Source organism: Haplochromis burtoni, unplaced genomic scaffold (genome assembly GCF_018398535.1).
Source record: "Haplochromis burtoni strain Fernald_Lab_line unplaced genomic scaffold, NCSU_Asbu1 Contig_351, whole genome shotgun sequence".
In the NCBI taxonomy this organism is placed as follows: Eukaryota; Metazoa; Chordata; class Actinopteri; order Cichliformes; family Cichlidae; genus Haplochromis; species Haplochromis burtoni.
The window spans coordinates 108,809-135,013 of record NW_024582712.1 but is presented as its reverse complement, the minus strand read 5'-3'; the positions used below and the strand labels follow the sequence as shown (position 1 = coordinate 135,013).

Here is a 26,205-nt window from a genome sequence, read left to right as displayed (position 1 = left end):
CAAATCTAAAATGTGTGATGGCAATAACCTCCACTACGTTATTTTTCTTAACCAACTACTGTGTACGGCACACAGGCCTGCATAAAATACACTGTTAATACATTTAACAGATGGGTGTTACTTTGAGCCTTGAGGTAGTGATCTACACAGACAGGAAAAGACAAGTGCATATATCAAATCGCTCTGTTACAATTCTAATGTGCACACAGCCACACATTACAGCACATGCCAGTATCCAAAGTCTCACTCATACACACCACAGGTTATGGTGCTTTCTTTGTTCTTTGTGGCTTCTTTAGTACATTCCCGATTTGTTCGCCATCATGCCTGTGATGCCTGTGAAGTACAAAAATTTATTTTTCATTTGTTTGGTGCCATTTTATTTGATGCAATGTCCCAAAATGTAGCCTGCAGCCCCCTAGTGGGCCAAGAAAGTACTGCATGTGCTCCATGGGGCTATTTGCAGTTAAAAAGTAAATTTGAAATAACCATAAAATACATATGATTAAATTTTTTTTTTTAATTTTTCAAAAGTAATAAGAGGTTATAAAATAAAAGCAGTGTGTTAAATTCAAGGTTTTTCTGATGTATATTTGATCTGACTTTTTAAAAATATATCTTAACATTAGTAGAAAAAGACTGAATTGAATAGTGGTTATCAGCAGTCAGAAAGAATTAAACAGAGATAAAAAAAATAAAAAAAAAGGAACAGAAGATAAAAAAAATCAAAAAAAAAATACTGAGTTGTCCTTTTTTTGAGATGCACAAAAGGTGCCTAATAGTTTTTTGGTGTGTCATTAATATCACATTTCTCTTAAAGACACTATATTTTTTTTTAATTTATTTTTTAATAGCCTGAAATATTAAACAGAACTAAACATTTCAGTCATCTAGACCAACGATATTCATCTAATGAAGCTTTGTTCTATGACTCTATTGTAAATCTTATAAATCTATAAATCCTGGAGTTATCAGTGTTCTTTATGACTTTTCCCACCGGGATATGTTAACCATGACCCCATTTCTCACCTTTATTGCACAAGTCAGTCCGTTGTAACCTTTCCGACAGTGGCAGTAGTCAGGCAGCACACACCTGCCTCCGTTCAGACACCGCTGTTTACACACCGCTGGAGAGAAAGTCACAATTAAAACATTTGATCTATTATTGTTTTTCTTTTCATGGTCAATTCCTGTTAAAATCTACAATCAGAAAAGAGTCTTTTATTATAGTTCAGGCTGTCTGTTTGATTGTCATTTGGAAACACTTGAAACACATGATCAAAACAATTATCTGCAAAAAAGAACTTGAAGGAAAACCAACGATCATGTCTTCTACTTCATTATTTTAAACAAAGTGACCTCAGTCTGCAAACTCTCCAGGCCAGACTGCCTCTTGCCCTGTGACAGCTGGGATTAGGCTCTAACCTGCCCACGACCCTGAATGTGATAAGTGGAACGAAATGGATGGATGGATGAATTTCAATCTGCATGAAAATGTCTGTTTTTCCTTTGCTTGAGTTCATCTCTCCAACAAGTATCCTGTAATGTGGTACAGTAGGTTTTGTGTATTTGTCCTGAGAGTTAAGAAGACAGCAGTTCTCCTTTTGGCAGAGGAACAGTTTAATTTGGTTCAGCAATAGTTCAGGAAAATTGGTTATAAAGTAGTCCTAGTTAAAGTATTTGGTATGTACCCTTTGCCAGATTTTACCTAAGAAAAAACTGAGCTGTTACTGAAGCTGTTAGTGATATTATTACATCTGAGGAACAGACTCACCTGTTTGACACTGAAGGCCTTCCCAGCCAGCGGGGCAGTGGCAGGTATTTGGTCCTACACACTCGCCACCATTTTTACACTTTTGTAGACACACAGCTAAAATAAGAACAGTGAGGGAGGCATGAACACCAAAGCAGCTTCTAAAAGGTTTTATCTCAGAAGCCCGACTGGACTGAACAGATAGGTAAAAGGTTAAAACCCAAAGTGCTGAGATTAGGCATTTGCAGGTCAGCCAGAAAAGATCTAGCCTCGCCTCTGTCAGTGCGCCCCAGGGCGGCTGTGGTTACACTGTAGCTTGCCATCACCAGTGTGTGAACGTGTGTGTGAATGGGTGGATGATTGTGTATAGTGTAAAGCGCTTTGGGGTCCTTAGGACCAAGTAAAGCGCTATACAAATACAGACCATTTACCATTTAGCTGTGCTACATTAAAACAAAAATAGGACTTTCTAGCCACTAAAATAATTTTTAAGAACCAAAAAATAAATAAATAAAGAAATAATGTTTGCCTGGAAGCCTGAATTCAGGGCAGAAAAGCTAACACCTTTTGGTTTTTAAGTATCTCATCTTCCTTCATTTTATGTACCGGTAGTTCTTGTTAAAAGTGGATGCCGTCTTGAGGGCAAGATGATTTAAAAGATTTTCATGAATAAAAGTCATGCATATGTATATTCATATGAATATTAAAATATAAATAGTGCACTGTTATTAGGAGACAATTTGTAAACGTTTTAGAGAATTTCTTACAACAACTACTGTGTATGACTTCTTGTTAGTTCTTGTGAGTGCTATTACCCAACCCCACCTAAACCTAAACCAAAGTATAAGAAATGAAGCTGATTGAATTACATAATTTTTGGAGCTATAGCTGGTAATTTTTTATTTGTTGTGTATTTTATGTGTATCAAGACATCCATGCATCACTCACGTATGTTACACCTCTTCCCTCTCCATCCAGAAGCACAGGAGCAGGTGTTGGGTCCCACACACTTGCCTCTGTTCATGCACATAGGCTCACACACACCTGCAACAAATTAAAACCCAAATGTTTAAATTGTGAGCTGTTACTTTGAACAGTACTTCAACTATTTAGGCTGTGATATCACTTACTCTTTTGACACCTTTTTCCTGTGTAGCCTTCAGGGCAGGAGCACACGTTGTTTCTCATACATTGACCTCCATTCTTGCAAGGAGGATTGCAAACAGCTGAAAGACAGCAATATTAAACTGTGAGGAACCCAGAAAATGCACATTTCAATCAGACTGAAGCTTAGAGATTGGATTTTATAGCAACATTGATATGACTTAAAAGAGAGGAAATGCAACATTTAGGTGTGTTTTGTTGAAAAAGCATCACTTCACTTCTTTCAGGCATTCTCAACAGATGTTAGCTATTATGAAAGATAAACAGAGTCAAGAAACTATTTGAAACCTCAGTAAGCTGAATATGTTTGTAACTAGGGCACAGCCTGTTCACAGAGATTGCAACCCCAGTTACTTTCTACCATGGGGCAGCATTTTGCCAGTGGGTGTCCTAAATGTGTAAAATATGTATGCCGCTGTTTGAAATATTAGCAAAAATATGCTAATCATTGACTTAAATGATCTCACACTCTGCACAGTTCTCACTCCTGTCTGCAAGTTACTAGTAGATGCCATTAACATTACTTGCAATGTGCAGAGAAGAGAGACAAACCTACAGAGATTTCTGCAGTTTAATAAATGTATGCCAGTGAGTTTTGCTGTTTCAAACAGAAAGCAGCTTCAGGCTTTTGCTAGTTTTAATAAAAATGAAAGTCAGTCTGTACAAATTGCTGGAAATATTTGACTATAATTCCTCATTGTATTAATCATTGTATGTATTCATCACAAGCTTACCAATTTGACACTGGGAGCCAAAGAAACCACTGGGACAGGCACATACGTTAGGCTTAACACAGGTTCCTCCATTCAGACAGACGGGTTTACAGAGAGCTGCAGGTGACGTAAGGTACAAAAAGCTTTATTAAGAGCCAACATATGTACTTTTAGATATAAGAGAAAAGGTTCCTGCAGTACTGATATATTTTGAGTACTTATGTGCAAGTCAGATTGAGTTTTGTGCCACTTAATTATGCTGTCAGAATTAAACACTCTAACAGAAGGAAGCTGCAGTCTGAATGCATGCTTAGCTACAGGTCGTGTTTCTTGCCTGAGTTGCACGTCGGTCCGTACCAGCCAGGTTGGCATTTGCAGACATCGGGAGAAACGCACACGCCTCCATTTTCACAGTGCCTGTTACACACCACTGACAGACATAAATCATGTAGTGCAATCCTAGATTAAACCGACCCACTTAAACAAAAGGGGTACTGATCGATGCATTGTGGAGGTTTATGTAAAATGTAAAAACGATGCAGAAAACACTTAAGTCACATCTCACTGATTTCACATCGTGGTCCCACGTAGCCGTAGGAGCAGGTACAGAGGTTTCTAGCCAGGCAGGTACCTCCATGCTGACAGGGCGGCTCACAGCTCGCTGAACACAAACAGTGACACTCCTCAGTGTTCTGCGAGCAATTCAAGTATGTAAGCAATTCAAACCAGTCGGCAGTTTTGACTGGTTTGACTATGACTCCAGGTTACCTTCCTCACAGGTGGGCCCTCCGTAGCCTGCAGGACATTTGCACACATTTGGTTTCACACACTTCCCCTGGTTTTTACAGTCAGGCCGGCAAATGGCTGGGATGAAAGGAAACTGTCAGCTTTAAAAAACACAACTAGACCCTGAGATATAAGAGCCAAATCCAGAGGCGAGTGTGATTTCATTAGCTCGCGCTCTGTTTCTCACCTATGTGGCAGCTGTATCCAGTGTAGCCGTCTTTGCAGGTACAAGTGTTTGGTAGAGTGCACTCCATGTTCTGCCCACACGGATACCTGCAAACAGCTGAAAACAAAGTACATTTATGAGTATGTTTCAGTACTCAAAAAGTTGCCCAATTGAGGATTCATTTCATCATTTCAGACCAAGACCACACAGAGCCATGACTATAAGGTACAATTGTGCGATAACATTAAATACTGAAGCACTTTGTGGTACAAAATATCACTTTTTCACCTTTACTGAAAAATTTATGCCCCTTGCAAAAGTTTTTTTTTGCAAGAGCCAAAGTTGCAAGAGCTTTTTCACCAGAGCCAAAGGAAAATCAATCAACATTGTTATCAAAATAATTTCTTTAACACTTTTGTTGTCAGTTTAATTTATTCAGTCATGAAAAGTAGAAGTATAAGACCACTTTACCTTTACATGTGACTCCATCTCCGGTGTAACCGTATGGGCAGCGGCCACAACTGAAGGACCCAGATACTTTGGGCTCACAAGAGACACCCGGGAAGCAGGGAGAGTCAGCACAGGTCACATGGGGAGCTGCTGACCCCCATCTGATCCCCGTGGAGAGGTCAGGGGTCAAATCCACCCCACTGGGTTGACCCCTGTGGACAGTGGGAGCAAATGTTCTCACTGTGGTTTGATCCTGTGAAGTCGCTGTGCTTTTTCTGTCAGCAGGAGAAAGTCTCCTGATATTTGTTGCTTCTGGTCTCGTCCTCCTGTCAGGAGGTCGTCTGTTTGAGGAGGAAGTGGAATTTGATCTGGTGACGTGAAAATAACTGTCTGCTCCACTGGTGACTGTCCCCTGAGCTGTTAGAGGACATGACTTACAAAGTCATAGAAATACAGGCTTTATTGTCAACATTATTCAAAACATTCCACTTATATATTGCTGGATAATAGCCAGAAAAACTTTAGACTTGTCTTACTTTCACAGACAAGCATTTAAACAATTTTGTAAACAAAATCAGATGACGAAATGGAGGCAAAATATACACATATACCCAGCTTATTTCATTCGTTTACAAGGTGCACAAAGCCAAAGGTGCATAAATTGCTCCACTCTCACCTGCTGATGTACATTTCTGGCCATTTCCTTGCAGACCAGCAGGGCAGGGTCCACAGACGAAGCCTGCTGAAACATGGATGCTCTCGAAACACTGCACCCCTGGGTAACACGGCCCTCTGGAGCATGGCGACACACCCGACGGCTTGGACCTCAACGAAACCTGTGGTACCCTCACTGGTGTCACCACCGCTTCAACCACAGACTCTCCTTCAAAACAAATAGAATGTATAAATGTTCTCTAAGGCAGAACTACACATAACTATACAAATAAAATGTAGACTTACTCATGCAGTTTTTCCCATCACCGCTGTATCCTTGTGGGCACGATCCACAAAAAAAAGAGCCTACCGTGTTGTTACAGCCCACCCCAGGGAAACAAGGCTGTGAGACACACTCGTCTATATCCTCTCTGCATGTACGCCCTGACAACACATGAAACAGCAGACCTTATGAGGAAACACGGAATCAATTTCAATAAATAAACAAATATTTAAAATCATAAATTTGCTAAGAAGAGGAAAACAGGAGAGTAATTATACGGCAAATTTGTAAATTGTTTGCATCGTTTGGTGCTTCATTTGGGATCATAAATAAAGCTGTTCCAAGTTTTTTCTGATGAAAACTTGTTTCTCTCTAGCAGGCATTTAAGAATTTTACACAGATTGAACTGCATCTGACAACACAAATCACACATTAAAAAGTCTTTAACCTGCCAGCTTCCAACAAAGTCCTCAGCTTCAATATTTTCCACTGTTTATATGTGTAAACAGCTTACATGTCGGCCTCCATCTCGAACACAGTAAGCTCAGGATGTGACTAAACCTGAGCTCCAATGACTAATTTAAAGCATTTATTTGAATGTAATAAGTCACTCAAGTATAAACACAAAGTCAAAGCTGTAACCAAAATATGGCTCTATCTTTAAAGGAGGTTCTCAAAGGAAAGTCAGCACAAAACTCAAGTATCTGCATTCAGTTTATAGTAATTCAGGACAGATAGAGTTTTATTGTGAGCACTCAGAACTGTAAACCATCTATTTAGTTACGCAGTTACACCCAAAGGAGTGTCTCGCAGTCATGTTACAACATTTCTCAGTACTGGACTGAATGAGTGGAATGCAATACAAAGGCATCATAATTATGCAGGAATTACAGTATTAGTGCCGTAAGGACCACAGGTAAAATAATATTCAAAAGATTAATCCTCCGTGTAGTTAAAGGAAACAGCTGACCTGTCATTCCAGGTGGGCATACACAGGAGAAGGAGTTGAGCCCATCTATACAGAAACCCAATCTGCAGGGATTTGGTTTACAGTCGTCTATGTCCACCTCACACCTCCTCCCTGTAAATCCATCAGGACACACACACACATATTCCCCACTGCCGGCAGGGAGGTTGACGCTGGCGACACATGAAGCAGCATTCAGGCATTCACAGGAGCGCACAAACACCTAGAGAGGAAAAGGTTTCTTGTCATTTAGACATCTGAACTTAAGTCACACAGGTTTAGGATCTTAGACACACTGAACAAGACACATGAATGTAGTTACAGAAATCAGAAAACAAAAACTCAGAGTGTACAGAGACACTCAGGGTCCAGTCAGTATAATCAAAACGTGTAGCAAAAGTTAACTAACAAATAACTTTGCATGATTAACAGTTATATGCATAAAGCCGTGTGTATATTTTTTCTACTCCAGCACACTATTGAAGGCTTGTCCTATTTGTGGACCACCTGCTTTTCAAGGATGCTTGAAAAGATCCTTTATTAGATTAGGAGGCTTAACCTTCCTGACCATGGATCCCAAATGTTTATTTGATGATCCCTGAACCACTTAGTTAACGCTATTGGCTGTGACTGTAGTACAGAACACATGGCTTGACACATGAGGGGTATTTTACTCGTATACTGCTAAAAGCAATGATACAACGTGTCCCGAGAATGGAAAACGCTCTATCCAAAGATTATAGCTTTAGAGCATTTTCGTGATATTGATAAATCAAAACCACAGTGATATATTTTTGCATCTGTGAGCAGTTATTCTGTGTACGCTGAATTGTGCAACATCATATTAAAAAAGGAAAAAAAATGATTTAGTCTGACAACTTTGTGCAGTTTTTTGGTGGAAACACTTGCCGAGTGTGTACTGCAATGACACCTTACAGAGAAACCTCAGGCCCCAAACTACATACTGTATACCAGTATCTCCCTCTAGTGGGAGATCTGTACTCACCAGCAACACTACATTTACATTAATGAGCCGAGTCTTACCTCTACAGAGGCTCTGGTCTCAGCGTTACAGTCGTCGGTCACAGTGAATTGGAAAGTGTGTCTGTTGGTGGGTTCAGCTGTGGCCTTCCACATCAGCAGACCAGCTGGAGACAGAGATGCCCCTTCAGGGCCTGATAGCAGGGTGAAAAGAACCGTGGAGCCTTCGGGGTCTTGAGCATTTAGCTGGTAAATGAAATTCTCCCCCTGAAAGGACTGCAGAGGCAAAGTCAGCGACTGGAGCAGAGGAGGTTCATTGTCTGAGGGAAAGTAGAAAAGAAGGGAGTCGAAATAAGATACTAAATAAACCTACGTGTGACTGGTTCAGAGTGGGTGAAAGGTGGGTGTGAAAAGGTGGTGTGTAGCAGGAAGGATAAAAAAAAAACGTGCAGGTAAAATTCATAAAATTCATAACTAATTTGGAAAGACAGTTTGGTTTGATGATGCCAGACCAATAGATACGTCATATTACAGCATTTCTGCGTGCCAGAGTTTAGACGTTTTTATGGGAAAACATTTTGGGAAATACATATTTTTCCATATAATATAAACATAAAAATGTTTTATGTTTATAATATGTTTTGATAACAGGTCCACATCACTGCTGCTGGATTTGGAAACTGTGGATTTTTGACAACAGCTCTAATCAGCAGCTACGACCCTTCATTCAACATGAGGACACTGTTAAATAGAAGTTGATGTTTATTTTTTGTGCAAGTTTGAGGTCCACGGTGGAATCACAGTCGAACACGGAAGTTTTCTGTACATGACCCCGAAGGTTACCTTGAATGGAAAATTGGCCAAATTCAAAGCAGATTAGAACTTTTTGATCAAACCTTTTTGTAACCATTACAAGATCTCCAGCTTGATTACAAGAGGAGACACAAGTCCAGGAAGGGCATCTGGGGTAAAAACCCAGCAAATCAAACATGCCTGTGAAAAAGGAAGTAGCCTTTATAAAGAGGGCATTTTGTGCACCATTTACACCATTTATCTGCATGAGTGGGCAGCTTTAGCTTATGTCAGACCAAATTTTCATTCAGACAAATCTCTCAAAGTCTCTCTGTGTTTGTGTTTGGGCACAAAGAGATTTAGATTTAGACATAAAGTTAAAATTCATATATAATGATGAACTAGTTACCGTTGATAGAACATATTAATTATTTAAAAAAATCTTTTAAAAAAAGATTTTAAAAAATCTGTTTTATGTTCTTGTTTCATTGTGTTAACAGATAAATGATTGATGAATTGGTGGAATCAGCGTAATGAATAATCAACACATTGACTCCTGTTTGGTTATTTTGTCAGTTTGTTTGAGTGGAGCTGAGCTGCTCAGCTGCGTCTGACCTACTTTAAGCTGAAGAAGTGAAGTTGGTCTCAAAGCGTAACAGTGAGGTAAGCTGTCCTTGTATCAGTGCTGGGGGACAGAAGCAACTTCAGTGGATCCAATCTGCTGATGAAGGATCAAAACTGCCCCAAGTGACAACCAGCTACAAAACTCAGTGAAGAGTATCCAACCTCAGCTCTTATGAGGAGTTTCAGTCTAACACTGTGTTACTGTACCTCACCATCAGAGTAGACACTGATAATTTATAGAATGTGAACTAATTGAAAAAAAAGTAAGAAAGAAAAGCAGATACTCTCTGCAATGGACCAGGTGTGTTTGGATGAGTCCGGACGGCATGCGAGGCAAGGGCTGCTGGGAAGGGACTCCCCCTCATTGTAACACAGGCCATCAATGTTACAGGTTTTCTCCTGGAAAGCAAGAAACATATATTATTTACATTAAAAATGCCTTTCATAACACACAACATGTTGTTTAGAAGACCCTTATCCAAAACTACTGGTAGTGAGGAATGTGTGTGCATGTGCAAAACACCCGTGGTGTCAGATTTAGGTTCAGAGTTTTTTCTTTTTGTTTAGTGTACTGTGTTTCTGACATTATCCATCTCTGCTTCCTGTCTTATTTGCAATTGCTTGTCAAGCCCTAATTGTGTCTGCCCAAGCCTGTGACAAGAGTAACTTTACATAGTCGCACAAAAAACTGAAGGTCTCTTAATTAAAGGCCTTTTTGTAAATGAAACAGTGGCTTCTAATCAGCATTTTTGGTGTTTTACATCACTATCAGATCATGAACAGCATGTATTTGATGATGTACCCACTGGAAAACACATCTATTCCATGTCAGTTAAAATTAAGCTTTTACAACATTTCCAAAAACACACTGACTTGTCTTCATTCTCTTCTTCATTATTATTAGAATTTCTAAAAATGAAATAATAGATAATTAATGAATTAATGACAGAACAGCCTGAACAACAAAGGGAAGCTTAAGGGACTAAAACAAAATGCAGGATCAGACAAACAACAAACACCAAATTAAAACAGAAATAAAAGGATGGGAAATGAAAAATTAAAAAACAAGGTCCAATGAGAGAGAACACGTAGGCTGGTAACAGTAGACAGGACTATATATACACAGCCATGATTGAGCACAGGTAAAAACAACTGATACAGGTGAACATAATGAGGGTGGGGCAGAAATCACAAAACAGGAAAATCAAGTGAAGGAGAGAGACACACAAAGGGCTTTTCCTATCTTCTGTCTTATTGCCTATGACCTGGACATCAAGCCATGATGACTCAATTCTGACAATTCTGAAGGATAGAGAAAGCTGCCAAAGGATCTATAACTGTGTACCCACCTTAAAATTATTTATACCTTTGCTAAACCATAGCAGGAGAAGGACTCGTCTTTTATATCGATTTGTTGTTTCATTTAAAGATGAGCAAACTTTCTGTCCTTCATTGTCTGTGTTACTGTGTTAACAAAGGTATTGTCTGGACTGCAAGTCTGCTTTTCTAAATGGTATTTTTCCAAATATCTAATTAGAGATATTTTATTGGCTGAAGTTTCAAATTAGTGTTTTATTAGTGTATTGTAGTTGTATAAGTAATATCAAAGCACAGCAGCAGTTAAATTTCCTCTCCGGGGCTTGGATGCTTGATTTCAGCATCTTTCTGCTTCACACCCACATTCACATAAGGCTGAAAGTTTGAATGTAATGGTTGTTGGCAGGAGCGGCTGCAGGCATAAGCAAATGTTTGGGAGCCCCGGGGTACTACAGAGTGCACAACAGCCACAGGAAATAAATGAATAGATGAGAAATCTGCAGTTATAGGTGCAGATTGCAGAAGAAAATCCTCCCTACATGTTACCAGCTGGTGGGTTTTCCCTTTTTTGCACCTGTTTAGAGCACCTGTTCATTGGCTTGTTGGAGAGAGGGATTCTAATTTCTAATATATAGAAAAAATGTTTTTTGGATTTCTGCACATTTTAAAATAGATATGAAATTACACTAGTGAAGTTTTTTTGAGATGCTCATCATGTAGATAGAAAAATTGCTTCAAAGACATTTAAAATAACTAAAAATTATGTAAATAGCTGTAAAATTATGTGAGCAACTAACTAATATTAATTAATATAACTAATATTAATATAAAGTATTCTGATTCTGATTCTGATTCTGATATTGAAAAAAAAGGCTTTGGTTTTAGCAATACGAAACCCATGTGTACAAAAGATCTGCCTCTAACAACACGTGATAATTAAGTTTCCTTAAATCTCTATTAACAGATTTCCTCACATGCATGTGCAGAATCTGAGGTCTGTTGGCCAATCACGCGTACACTAACTTTGTGTCCATGCAGGTAAACAGCCTGTGTGGAGAGCAAAGCAGGGACTGCATTTGATGAAATACAACTGCAAAGCTATTGCCTATCAAGTGATGAAATGTTACCTTTTAAATTAAAAAAATATTGCATTTGTAAACAATGGCTGCTGCACAGAGCAGGAAGTCTTCAATCTGTGATGTGCTATCTTAAAGCTGATATTGATTCTGGCAACACAGAAGCCCTATAAGTTAGCTGTTGCCTCTAAAGGGTTCCGTCAGCAGACTAGCTGATGTGTTTCCCAGCTGTTTTTGTTTAGTGCTGAATTATTGAGCCTATAAAGTGTTCAGTTTAAAAATAAGAAAGAAAAACGGGGGGGGGGCTTAAAAATTAAGTAGAGCAGTTTTAATTGTTCATGTTAATACCTTTAAATACTTGCAGTGGTTTAAATAATACTTATTCTATAAGCGGCTGCTTAATCACTAACACATGACCCTATGCTGTGTCACTGCATCATTCCATGTTTGGCACCGATCATCACCTGCACTCATGTATATATCTTTCTACATAGCACTCATAATTCTTATTCTCATGTATATATCTCATGTATATCTCATGCACATATCTTTCTTTCTACATAGCACTTTAATTCTTATTGTTTGCACTGAAGCACCGCAGCAATTTCCTAATGTTGTAAACCTCAACATCTGGCAATAAAACCCCATTCTGATTCTGATTCTGATTCTTAATAGTTTATTTTATGTACACATCATAAAAGCCGCAAGCATGTGCACGTCATCTATAGTCCACAATTTCTTGCATACCAGGCAGACTCTGTAGGCCATGCTACACCTGGATCTGTTCTTGAGCTTTGCTAGAAAGAATTTGTTTAATTAGAAGTTTCACAGTTAACATATAAAGAAGCCTAAGAGCAAAATATTTCACTCCTTGTCCAACTATGAAGTAAATTATAAAAATAATTTGAGATATCTCACCCTCAGGGTACAGACGACTTCAGTCCTGAGGCTGCACATCTGGCAGGCTCCATCGTAAAGAGTTAGTATCTTTGCATTGCTGTAGCTGTAACCGTCATTGGAAACCTGTCATCAACAGAAGCTTGATTACTGAGACTCACTGGGAAAAGGCGTTAAACAGGCTGAAAAAGGTGAACGGTCATCACAAACACTGGGTTATTTAGTCAAAAGGCCATTTTCCTCTGGATTTTCCCATAGTTCTCACCATGGGAAAACCACCGCTCTGGGAATTCTATCAGGGGATAAAGCTGGCCTCTCCTGAGTTTGGTACTTCTGAGTGATCCTAAAAATATCATGTTTGGACTTGACAGTGTCTGTTTAAACTCAGAGAAGACAATCCCAACATGTGCCAGTTTAAAAACCTAGCAGAAGCCAGACGAAGAAGAGCGGACCAAACAGAAAAAAGATTTAAGAAAAAAAAAAACAGAGAGCAAGCAAGACACAAACAGAGTGAGTCTTTGGTGATGGTCAAGCTAGAAAATGTATAAAAAGAGGAAGATGTCTCAGCGAAAACACAAAGTGGTGAATCTAAGAAATAAAGACACTAAAAAAAATGTTGTTTCCAATCAAAGCCATTACATTTGAAAGCACTAACAAATGCACCCGTACATTCCTGCAGGTATGCACTGCATTGTCACGTTTTGCAGCCAAAAGAACTGGCTTTCACTGTGTCTCCTACGAGTACTGTGAGAAGGTGTGTGTGGGTGTCTATTTGTCTTTGCACCGGTCACCCTGACACAAAGAACAGAAAAGTGAGTACAAACAGATGAGTCAGTGGACTAATTGGTCTAATCTTAGTAGATCTTCACTGCAGTGGAAATGCAGACAAACAGCGGTCTGAATGATACGATGAGCTCCCTGGAAAAAAAGGCTTTTGGTAGTCTGAATGGAAAAATAAATATTTCCAGTTTAGACTAAGAATAATGTCTTCTGTGATCTCACTGTAGTGTAAATGCTAAAGTAATGCATTTACACTACAAATGCTGTAAGAGAGGCAGAAGATGAGTTTGAAATGTGTAGGCAGGACCTAATGAAATGTATGATTTCACAGTGTGCTCTTCATAAAATGCCTGGAAACATGACTTACTTTAATTTGCCAGCGGGCCAGTGATCTGTTTGTCACCGTTTCCAAGTCCACACCTGCAGAAACCCAGCTGTCCTCCAGGGGGAGCTGGCACTCCAAAGCTGTGTCATTCAGAAAGGTAGCCAACACAAACAGAGGATCGTCCAGAACCCACTCCCCATCCACAAACTAAAAATGAGACAAACAGGGGAAGAAGAACTAAGGTAGAACATGGTAGGATGTGTAAGGTAGTATGGTAATGTAGAAAAAAAACAGATGTATGGATAAAAAGATGAAAACAACATTAACTTGGTATAAATATATATTAAAAAAAATCTACTGATAGAGGTCAGCCGAATTCTGCAACATCTGGCTGTAATTCGCATTCTTACAGTCATCAAAATGTGCAGCTTTGCCACTTTTTATTGATCCGGCAATATTCACCAGCACATTTAAAGACAAATATCAGATCTTTTAAACTTATGGTAAGATGCCAAGAGGTGATGGATTATTGGACTTGCACTACATATATGGATGTGTTAACAAGCAACTGTTCCAGTGCCATTGTTGTGTTTACAGCTTGATACATCTTATTACTGTATGTAAAATTAAATTGATTACATCCATGCACACTATGGTTAGCTTGTTAATGTCAGTTTAATACAAAGGACATGAATGTGTCTCATTTCCTGATTAGACTCAGGGAAACAAACTGGATCTCTGGACTTCATGTTATTAATTCAGTTAAAGATCTCTGTGATTAGTCTTTGGTCAAAGGGAAACCTAATCACTCAGTTACAGGTTGGTGGGATTTATGAGAGCATGACAAATCTAAAAGTTCTGAACAACAGTGAGGAGGATTAATTCAATCACGGAGGGAAATATAGAACCATTTCTAGTGTGGAACAAACCACAACTAACCAACAGTAAGAGCCATCAACAAAAGGAAAGAAGAAGAAAAATAATATCAGAAAGCAATGCTAAAGCTACCAATCTCATGGTTTCAATGGACTTTGGAAGTTAGTGGCCCTCTGCTAATGTTAAGCAATCTAAAGAGGCTGTTTGGAATGAGGCACTCTCTCTGAAAGAAGAGAGTGCCTCTTCTTTCAGAGAAGCGGCTTCTTTCAGAGAAGAGTCTTTACTGCTTGCATTTGTGATTGACTTCTTGTAATCTCTAGCTCTCTTCCACAGCATGTCTGCCGGAGGTTTCTTCCTGTTAAAAGGGAGTTTTCCCTTCCCACTGTTGCCAGTGTGCTTGCTCGTCGGGGGTCATATGATTGTTTTTCTCTGTATGTATTATTGTAGGGTCTACCTTACAATATAAAGTGCATTGAGGTGACTGTTGTTGTGATTTGGCGCTGGATAAATTAAATTAAATTGAATTGAACTGAACTTATTTTGTCATTTTGCCAGTGAAAACTGAACAGTCTGCAAATCTGAATAGAAGAGACAGAGAAAAAGTATATTGTGGTATTTTGTAAGGTGGTACTACAGAAAAAAAGATGTACATCAACTAAGGAATAAAAGGAAAAGAGAAGCAGGAAAATTACCTTTTCTTTAACAAACTCACACTTGAGCTCGTAGGAGTCCTTGAAGCCTTGACCATGGATGTTGACAATGGTGCAGTTTCCCTGACGGACATCGCATAGACCATCCTTCTGCAGCGTAGTGATCTCTGGGATCTGGTCTTCACAACATTAACAAAAAGTGCAGATGAACATGAAATGTTACCCTTGGGAGTTCAGTCCAAATCATAAACCACATGTCTGACGATCATAAGTCTGTCATCATGGACATCCAATGGAAGATTAATGTATGTAACTAATAACTATATTACAACTATGCTATAAACATAGGGATACCTTACAATATCGTGTTGTGGGAGTACAGCATTATCATAATACTAAGATCTGTCTACTATATGTAAGTGTCTTCATGTGGATATATGTTACCAGAAAGCGCACTGCAGTCATAGGAGCTAAATCCTGGGAAGCAGACACAACCCCAGTTTGAGCACTGGCCGTTCCCGTTGCAAAGATTTGGACACTTCAGGATGGCCACAGCATCCTGGTACTTCTCTTCTCCCTCCCCCTCCTCCAGCAGCCTCCTCTCACACTCGTTCTCTAGCAGCGGTATAGTCGCATTCAACCACGACTGCTCGTCCTTTAGCTGTAGGTCAGTAACACACATGGTCACGGCATGGTTAACAAATAATTCTTTCAGCAGGTGCCTGCAACCCATCACTATGCTCGAGTTTGCCACAGTCTGCCGGCACTGAGCCTGGGCCTGCTGCTCAGTGAGGCCAGAGGGTGTGGGCCACATTAGGGGAGATTCTGGCTGAACTGCAGGTTCGTGGTCTTCTGGGAAAAAGTAGGTAACGCCTTCCAGATCAGACTGGCTGAGACTTTGATGTGGGGAGTTAGAAATGAAACGTTGGGCACTGCGCCTGCCTCTGGGTTGTTGATAGGCTGAGGTTGAAACTCTTGAGGCTCTCGAGGGAAGTGGCTCTCTTTCATTTTCACTGAGTAGTTCCACAGAGGTGATGTACTCGGCTGTGACGTCCAGAGTTGGGACGACACTGGGGAAACGCATATTGCCATGATTAGAGCAGCTGGGGTCAGATGAGCTAGTTGGCTGAGACGGGGCTCTGGGAGATGAGAAGCGGGGCATCTCTTCCTGGCAGGTACAGTGCCTGCGGGAGTTCACTGTACTAATATGGGATGGCACAGTGTCAAACAGGCTATTGCCTGGGGATAACCTGAGAGAGAAGGAAACAATGTCAGTAAAGAGGTAACAAATGTTACTAACTGTTTTTCTGCATGGTCGTAATAAATTGTTCATAGTGGCAATATCAGTATTGTGGTCCCTGCTGGCTGCAGTGTTTTCAAGTTTATTTAATCCTTTGGGACGTGAAGTCCAAGTGAAATAATCCAAACATACATTCTCTAACCTAAACCAATACTACTAAATACAATCCCACAGTGGGTATCTTTAATAGTTTTGGCAATATTCATGGTCAAACATTGCCTTTCAATGTGTGAAAAATGGGCTGAAAATGAGTGGACAGGCCTATTTAAGAAAAAAAAAACTTCTAGAAAAGCATTTGATATATGGAGCTGTATATATAGATTGAGGATTTCTTCTTCCTGCATAGCTAGAGCACTACGTAGCTTATGGGCTGTTATTGCTTACAGCAATTAGAACATGAATGCCTGACCTCCATTCGGAGATAAAAGCATGTAGATCCTCCAGTTTGGCGCCCCCTGCTAAGTGGAAGTCATTGTCTGATTGCCCATCATAGGTCCCACACAGACCCTCAGTGTGCCTCCAGTCGGAAATGGGGGCTCTCAGTGTCAGACTCATTCCCCAGTCAGATACATCAGCACGAACAAATGCTCCAGAAGAAAAGGTCATCTGCAAAAAGTCAAATATTGACAAAAGAAAATATAACTTTAAAACCAAGAAAGGCAAGAAGTTTACCAGGTAGCTTAAATTGTGAAATTATTTAGCTTGTGTACTCATTTTCACTCACAGTGACTTTGCGTCCTTGGTAGGACTCTGTGATCCGAATGCCGCTCTTACTCAAGTCTCTGTTCTTCACAGTCAGTTGAGGCTTGGTTTCACCCATTTCCCCATTACACATGTCAAAAGCAATAACATTTCCCGCATCCCTCGCCACGAATCCACACACACACGAGGCGGCATGCACAACGCTGCCGCACTCCCACTGACGGACGTGAACCTCGAAAGGCCAAAAGCTGCTCTTATACAGGACAAAGGTGCCTATTTGGGAGTTGTCATAGTATCTGTATGGTGCAAAAACAAGAAAGAAAGCTCATCTTTTATTATGGACAATTTAAAACTTAATACAGAGTAAGCTTCCTTATTAACTGAATTAAAGTACCTGCCATCAAATGTGATTATGTGAGGATCAGTGAAGGAGTAGCAGTAGGCTGAGGGAACATCCTTAACCGTTATCTAAAATATAGAAATCAATTTCATTCTTTCTTAAAAGAAATTATACATGATGAGGTGAGGGAGTGTGAGTTTAAAATTCCCAGAGGAACCCACCCGAGGGATTAATAAAGTTCTATCTAATCTAATAGTTTGACGTGTTCACCTGGACAGGTTTTGGTGAGTATCCATTCCAAAGAAAGTTTTGTGTGATGATGGGTTTAACAGTGATCTCAGTTGTCCTGTTGCCATCTTTAACAAAGTCGGTTACAGGACTGAAGTGGATCACAGCCCGGCTACAAATGCCCTCGCGACAGGCACCCTGAGACAGATCCACGACACAGGAAGACAGGGACAGATCTGCACCCAGCAAACCATCTTCTGCAATACAAGGAGTTATTTTCACTTCATTTGAAGGTTAAATTATATTAAGAACACCAAAAAAGTACTGTACAGACATTTCTTTATAGCTAAATAGCAATAACACAGCATTTAAATGGTCCTGCTGTTAGAGACATTTACAAAGATTTATTAACATGTAATCAGCCCTTTCTCCTTTCATTTATTTCTACAGATTTATACAAAAAAAAGTGGTGGAGACTTTCCTATGGGCTAAAATAAATGAAGCATAGTAAATTTGATTAAATATGCCTTAAACCACAATTAAAGTTTCTCCAAACACTGACTTAATTATTCTTATGCACATAGATTGAGGGAGGGAGCAGCCCTTCACTGATCCCAAACAACAGGCACAACATATTTAGCATCTCTGAACACAAGAACAAACGCTTTACTAGATCACAGCTGTAAAATAGTTTTATGTGACATCAACCTGAAATGCATTTGTATATCTGTATATCTGTATATCTATAATATTTTTCAGTGGGTAATTTGATATTTTTATAAAAAATATTTATATTTAAATGTTATACAACATCATACAGGTACAATACCTTTTAAGTATTGCAAAAAAGTAATCAAATTACTATATATATCATATTTTTTTATTTGACCCTGATGTTAGGCTCACTGCACAGCATTGAATTAACATGGCATCATATGCTATATTTGATAATCAAATCCACATATTGGATCATTTAAGAGATTACTGCAAGTTAATAACCTGCTGTTTAAAAATGCATTTTAAGCATAAAATCTGCATTAATGTTCCCTGTAAACTGCCTACAGTACAGCCTGTGCTATTAGAAAGCAACAGTACACACTGTCATTTTTACAGATCAACCAGGTCACCTTCACTTGTTGTGCTGAGCTGCAGGGACAGAGTGCACTGCTCTGCAGAAGCTGGAGACCCTTCTGGACATGGAAGAGGAACCGTGCTCTCGACCACCATCTCATACAATCTGCCATCCTCAGATACACTGCTCGCCTCTGGTCTTAACTGCACAAAACATGATTTTAGAAAGAGAGGGTGGTCAGGTCTTTTATACCGAGTGTTTATCCACAACTCATCTAGAAGAAGACAGTTACGATAAGCTGATATTTAAGTGATCCGAGTCAAAATAACAACCAAAATCTAAATGAAAGCATAATCTTCTCTTTTTTAATATGTTTTATGTCTGTGTACACGTCTCTTAATTTTTATTTACATGGACATGTGACAAAGTGGATGAGCAGTTGTAATACTCTCCACTTGTCCCAGAAGTATTGACTTTTTGCACATTATGCACATTATTCACTCTATATATTTATTTGCTATGATTTGGTATTGTCAAAGTAACATTGCTCACTGACTATCCCGGGTTTGTTTGCGTAAGCATTACATTGCCAGCAAACCAAACATTCAGAAATTAAAGCAGACACTCAGTTAAATGTTGCATTGTATTTTATTATGTTGCAGAATTATGTTGCAGAGCTTTATTTAATTCTCAGTCATTTGTGTTGAGTTTTAGATTCCTCAGCTCAAGCTAGTGGTATTGGCTAGACTAATTGAAAAGAACTTGACAGCCTTATATATAGTCAGTCTCTGCTTGATTCAGAGAAGGGAGGAGAGCTGAGTTGTGTTGCTGTGTTTGACTTTTGTTACTTACGTTAATTTGGGGGAGTTTTGTTAAGTTTCACTGTAAATAAATCGCTCATCTATGGGAACCCAAAATGTCTGCTGAGTCTGCTCACCTAACACCTTCCTTGACGCTAGAGTCAAACTACCTCACAGGACAGAAAGCTCAAAACACTGTAACTTATGTCTAAACCTGTACATGTCTGCAGACTAATGACCAACAAAAAAATTACTAGAAAGAGAGATCACAAATATAAATGTCAGATAAATATTATTTACCCTGATCCCAGCAAAGAACTCCTGACTTTCCACCGAAATACCCCGGACACTGGGCGAGTCCAAGAAGAAACTGGAGCTGGAGCAGTAAATCTGAGCCAGAGGGAGGGAGATGCACATATATTACTTCCATTTTTGTTTATTTTTAAAGATGAAGTATTTAATATAGTGTGCTATATTGCAATTTCCAGGCAGTCTTTCCTTATTTTAAGGGTATTATGTCATAGTCTTCATACAACAGGCCTTGACAGCACCACACTAAGCAAATGTTATGGTAATAAAGAAAAAATGAATTGAACAAAGGAGAGTAGAGATGGGAAATAAAAGCAGAGAAAAACTCCAGACTGTGTCGAAGGCTTTTGGCCCAGTTAAACACATAAGCAGCTCACAGTAAAATAAAATGACATGTTGACAGGCATCGTTAATTCCTCCAGTCCCTGCTGCCTTAGAAATCCAGGAACCTCGTCTTTGTTTATATAGCAGATCTTATTTGCAGAAGACTGACGAGTGGAAGGTTGCATAAATTCTCAAAAAATAAGAGAAGCCCACCCAGCAAAAACCTGCTGAACAGTTTCTGAAGGCATACTTTGTTAGATTTTTGAATCATTTTGAGATTTGGTTTTAAAAAACTCCCTCTAACACAGAGTGGCTAAACAGCAGTCCCACTATGCTCTTTAAAGGACTAGTTCACCCACATGCACACCTTGTCTCCTAATCGCAGGTTGAAGCCGTCGAGCTCGATAAAGGCGAAGGTCTGGATTGTGGTCTCTTGTTTGAGCTCCTCCTTCCGGCCCTCAGGTGAGAGGCGGGACCAGGCCACCACATAACCCAGGGAGCTGTTAGACCTGCTCTCAAAGCTGCACTTCAGGTAGACGGTGTTACCTGTCACCTCTGAGACGATCACTGGCACTGACGGAGTCGGGGGCTGATTAGCTGTTGGGGGAGGAGCAGAAAGACGAGGCAGGTTATTGAAGCCTAATGGGCACTTTTAAGGTCCTCTGAAAAATGTGGAGGTACTTCTATCCACATTTTTATCATCATTCTCTAATTTTAAATATTTTTGAACATACGCCACGTGTCATCTCAGATATAGAAGACACACCCACTTACTCTTTAAATCTGCTGTTATGAAGGGCAGCCAATCAGAAGATGGTTGATTTAAAGAAATCAAGGCTAAATAGACTAAGACAAAAGTATGCACTGGTATTCTATGTGCTCCATTATTTACATGGGATGCCTGTTGGGTGCGAGTTCGGGACACGGGCTCAGGTCATTAAGAGGAGAGGTGAGGGTGCCGTTATTGTGTTCCTGACCATATGACCTCCCTGACCTCCAAAGTGTTTTGGTATTTAATCTAACATGAGGAGACAAGCGAGAGCCATAAAAACACAACAGCGGGGTCCTCACTTTTACAAGATCCACCGACGTTAACCTCACCAGGACCGCAGAGCAGCGATGATGTGGGCAAAGTGTCTGACATCTCTGTTAGGGAGACAGGAGATTTATAACAGATAATTATAAAATAGCATGACTTCAAAACGATTATGTTTCCACATTTCATTTCTTCCCCTTTTCATTTTTCATTATAAATTAGCACGTAATGTAGAAATCAAAGGACAGTGATGCCTATGCCAGCTGACACTGTCTGACACTGGGTGAGAGACAGTACACCCTGGCCCATCACATTCACAGCTACAGCAAATTTAGACTGAGAAATTATGTCTGTGGACTGTGGAAAGAGAAAGAGAAGCCACGAAGGCACAAGGAGAACAAACTTCACACAAAAAGCCTCCAGCTATGCAGCATCCAGCATCTGTTCCCTGTTCTTTAAGCATCATACAGCCACTAATACTAAACTGAAATCCTGTTATGCTGCTATGATTGAGTCTTTCCTTGATTTTTTGAGCAGTGTATTGGCATAAGAATCATGCTTTACATTACAGTCATACAGTAATTACTGTTACTTACCCTGTGCACAGTAACCCATGCAACCCTGTGTGGGCTGGAGCAGGTAAACATAGAAGTCTCCACAGTTTCGGACAGTGACTGGGATGCGAAACATGCAGCACTCTTTGCTGCTGCTCAAGAAAAACTGCCATGCAGCACAGGCTGTCAACTGCCTGACCTCCAGCGGCCCCGGCAGGGACTCACCCTCACCCAGAGACAGCCATACCGGGGCCTGAGTCCCACAGTGGTTTACCTAGATGTTTGGAAACAGAGGGGGCAGGGGGAATCAGTATGTATGGATGTATTATGGTCATTCTTTCACAAAACTAATCCTCCAGAATGGAGGAAAACCAGTAAAACCTATTTTGGAATAAAAAGAAATAGAAATTTTCTACTAAAAACAACAAATGCCAGAAAGTAAGCACAGTACTGCCACACATGCCCTGAAAACCTGAGTTTGAAACATCCACAGACACCAAAATTAAAATCAATCAATGAGTGAAATGGTTTAAATAACTTTGCAACTGAATAATTTAGAAAATGTCCAAAAGAAGATATCTGATAACATTACAGATTATACCCTGGTTCTCCTTAAAAGGTTCTTGGCTTTGACACATCTAACTCTTTATTTGCTAACATCATCAAAAAGACATTGCCTTGTTATGTAACACATGTTCGCAGCAATCGTCTCTTCCTTCCTCCGCCCACTCCTGTAGTTATCCATCACCCAGGGAGAGCAGCGATGCCCCGGGAAAGCAGGAGGCTGAGAGGGTGACACTTTAGATGGATCCTGCAGGCTCACAGCAGGCCAACCACAACACATGAGACATATTCCAACTCTCCTTTCATTCTCCTTCATAAATATGTGTATACACACAAACACACAACTCGCATGACAGGCAGGCTACCTCAGAGTTTCCCCTCATGAGGACATGGATAGGGTCTCAAGGACTTTCACATCTTATCAGGTTATATTTGTAATTAAACAAGTATATAATTTATATACATATACATTTAAGTTTATCACATGAATATAAAACAAAGAAATGGAAGCAATTCTATTTTATTTTTTATGACCTTTAATAGAGGTCACAATGAGTGACTGAATTTGTGCAGTATACCTGTGAAATTGTTCTAAAAATTGGTGAAAAATTCCTACATTGGTTAAAAAAATGACTTTCATCTAGAATTCAAGCCTCAAAGTTAGAACAATCAATGTTTTAACAAATTATACAAGCTGATAGAGAAATAGAAAGGTTACGATTCAGCAAACCTAAACTAAGTTCAGTTAATTACTTGCAGTAGATGGATATGGGGACAGTTGGAGTGTTTTTACAGCTTCTCATTGGTATATTTGAAGTTTTTATTGGAAATTTTCAAATGCAGCTAATGATTTTGGAGTTTTAGCTGCAGTCTTTTAATAAAGCTGATTTACCTCAGTTCTATACAATGTGAAAAAAGATTGTGCACTTGAGTTATATGCAGTTTTTATGATTGACCTTACATGATATCTATAAATTTCTAAACAATGACTGTTGCTCATAATGACGATATGTCAAATAATTAGGCCAGTGTACATGCAAGTAATCCCTGGGAGCCTGAAGCTCACCCTTCAAACTGCTCGAAATGCTTAGTTTTATATAGTTTTCCTGACTTGGATCTCTATGATGTCACTAAAAGTGGATATTTCGAGGCAGGTAATAAACATGCCTGCACCAAAGCCCAGTGAAGCATAAACAAAGATTATTTTGAACTTTGACTCACACAAAGCTACTTTATTAGAATGTAAGAATAAAAATATGGATTTTGAAATTAGCATATAGGCCTCCTCTAATGTACATTTAACATATCTTATAGTGTGTTGACACTACTGGACTATGTGTAACTTGAACAATGTAAGGAGTCAGCTAAATGGTTTGAATAACAAAATCAAATTAATGGAGTTCCATGGGAAGATAGTAGATGAAGGAAATATAATTTATAGTCAGATAAAAAGAATAGAACAGTTCCTCACAGCATCAACATCCTTGGAAGCTCATTTATAAGAAACACAACACTTGTAAACAGATCTCACTCTCTTTGAAAAATCTTTTACAAAAACATCATTTACCTCCACACACTGGGTGGGCATACTCGCTGGCTTGTCAAAAATATGAAACTGGTACCAGCCCGGTGTGAGGGAGTGGTCACAGATGAAGTCCTGCAGGGATGACTGCTGCAGCCAGCTGGAGCTGAAGGTGGTGCTACGGTAGGGGTTCTGGAGGACCGAGTGGCCTCCTGGCGCACACTCTGGAGGAAGCACTGAAGGCACAGCCAGAGAGACAACATAAGGACTGGATTCTCACCAAGACTGTCAGTAGCAATATTCAAATACTGTATACGGAAAGCTTTCTGCTGGCCAAATGTTGTATTGTGGACATCAACTCTCCAGCTGGCCTGTGTTCAACAGAAACATTTCAAAGTGAATCTGAAAGGTGATAACACACTCACTAAACTCTATGGACATCTTGAGCCAATGTAGGATGAGAAGCCAGTGCTTTGCTGTCTCATGAAGTTTAGACCAGATGCTCACAAAACAGAGTTCATCATAAACTGTTATGCATGGTTACAATTATGTATGTGCAAAGTCCACTTTGCAAATGTAGCTAGTTTAAATGACATAGTGTCCAGTTTTGGAGAGATATTTTCCCAAGGTGCACTGGTAGATTGCTGACCTCAACACACACAAGGACAGCTGCAGTAAACATATGTGAATGCAGACTCTCCAAAACCAATTCATACTTCATAGGTCATACTTTAAGCTGATGACTGGCCCCTCTTTACTTTCAAAGATGGGTACTTCTATAGGCCTGTTCAAAAATCACTGGGGTACATGTCAGCTGCCATTAGACTTGAATGTTACTGCAAACACCTAATGGCAATGGTAAATATTTAGCTCTTTCCCAAGCAAAACATTTCAAAAGATAATAAAGACATTTCCTTTTAAATATATATAGTTGTGTCTATAGGTTTTTGGACAATTTTTTTTTGTTGTAATTTTGACTTCACCACACTGGATTTTAATTCAATCAATTTGTGTAATTATTCATATCACCTTACAATCTAAAGCACTTTTAGAGACTGCTGTTGTGAGACACAAACAGAGACAGCAAGTTGAAATTCAGGATGTACTGGTGTTCTGGCTTCTTTCATATCTTTACTGGGAGGCAAAATAGACCAGACAGACAAAGGAGAGGGGGCTGTAACCATGAAGAGCTAGCTTGTTTTTGGCACCGTAAAGTTTCCTGACCTGAGAGGTCAAAGTGAAACGTAATATCCTCAAAGAGCCTGCACAGCAGTGACAGGCAGACAAGCTGCCGAAAGCCAGGACAGCAGCTTTCAAAGCAAGCATCCTTTCTAATCAACACCTGGTCACTACAGTCCTCGTCAGCTGAACAGGAACTTAGAGAATCCACATCCTGTTTGCCTATTTGAGGGGAAGCCTGAGAGCAAAATACGTCATGTGGGATATTCGGAGGTTATGTGGCCTTGGATACCTTCATGATAGATGGAAAGGCGTCAGCTTATTTTTGACACTGCTAAAGAAGTCATGCAGCAACAATAAAGCTAGCTGTCTTTATATTAACCCTCCTGAAAACCTCCTGCATCCCCCTAAACCGAGAATAGTCTTAAAAGTTATTTGTATGTGGCAATATGAAATGACAAAATGACACTTAAATACTTTAAATACTCAAAGACGGTGTTTCTGATTACCTTAGAGCTGTGAGCTTACCTGTTTGAACGTGCACTGCGTTGGGCAGTGAAAATGCAACACAGAGAAGAAGTTTGGGAAGAGTTTCAGGTCTCATCGTCCCTCAGTGTCCAGCACGCGACTCTGCCACCAAACAGCGCGAGCGCTCAGCGCGATTGGCCCCGTTGTTGTGCCAAAAGACCTCTCTCTCCCCCCCACCCCTCTCTCTCTCTATCGGCTTTCAGGCCAAAAACGAACGGACCAGCAGGAAATCCGGAGGTGCTTCAGGCTGAGGGAAGAAGAAGAAGCTGACCGGAGATGCTGGACTGCAGCGGCTGACCTCAAACTGCTGCACGCTGCACTGCTACAGTGTGTTAGGAGGAGCAAACCTACTGACGACCCAAACCTCTGCACATATCCGCACGAGTGGAAAAAGAGTTGTTTCAGATGTTGAAAGATCCAAATTAATCGTAATCGTGCTGCAACCCAAAACTGATGCATTGTCATATAATCTTCTAATGATTTCCCCTCAAGA

The 26,205-nt window shown here is 39.8% G+C and overlaps 1 protein-coding gene across 1 annotated transcript; it reads right to left on the bottom strand.

Moving 5' to 3' along the window:
* Positions 1-287: 287 nt before the first annotated feature.
* On the bottom strand, positions 288-26,205 carry vwdel (von Willebrand factor D and EGF domains-like). The gene is made up of 31 exons (XM_005942858.3): positions 25,713-26,205; positions 24,051-24,241; positions 21,962-22,193; positions 21,401-21,475; positions 20,697-20,926; positions 19,997-20,086; positions 18,952-19,099; positions 17,867-18,081; positions 17,651-17,724; positions 17,279-17,552; positions 16,964-17,160; positions 15,699-16,504; positions 15,297-15,433; positions 13,771-13,935; positions 12,645-12,749; positions 9,618-9,732; positions 7,981-8,237; positions 6,940-7,159; positions 5,993-6,130; positions 5,709-5,915; positions 5,054-5,449; positions 4,604-4,699; positions 4,399-4,494; positions 4,196-4,291; positions 3,965-4,060; positions 3,652-3,747; positions 2,884-2,979; positions 2,702-2,797; positions 1,775-1,870; positions 1,030-1,127; positions 288-336 (listed from the first exon to the last, which is right to left on the bottom strand). The coding sequence occupies exons 1-31, from the start codon at positions 25,786-25,788 to the stop codon at positions 322-324; spliced, it is 5,229 nt and encodes a 1,742-aa protein (XP_005942920.1). The 5' UTR covers positions 25,789-26,205; the 3' UTR covers positions 288-321.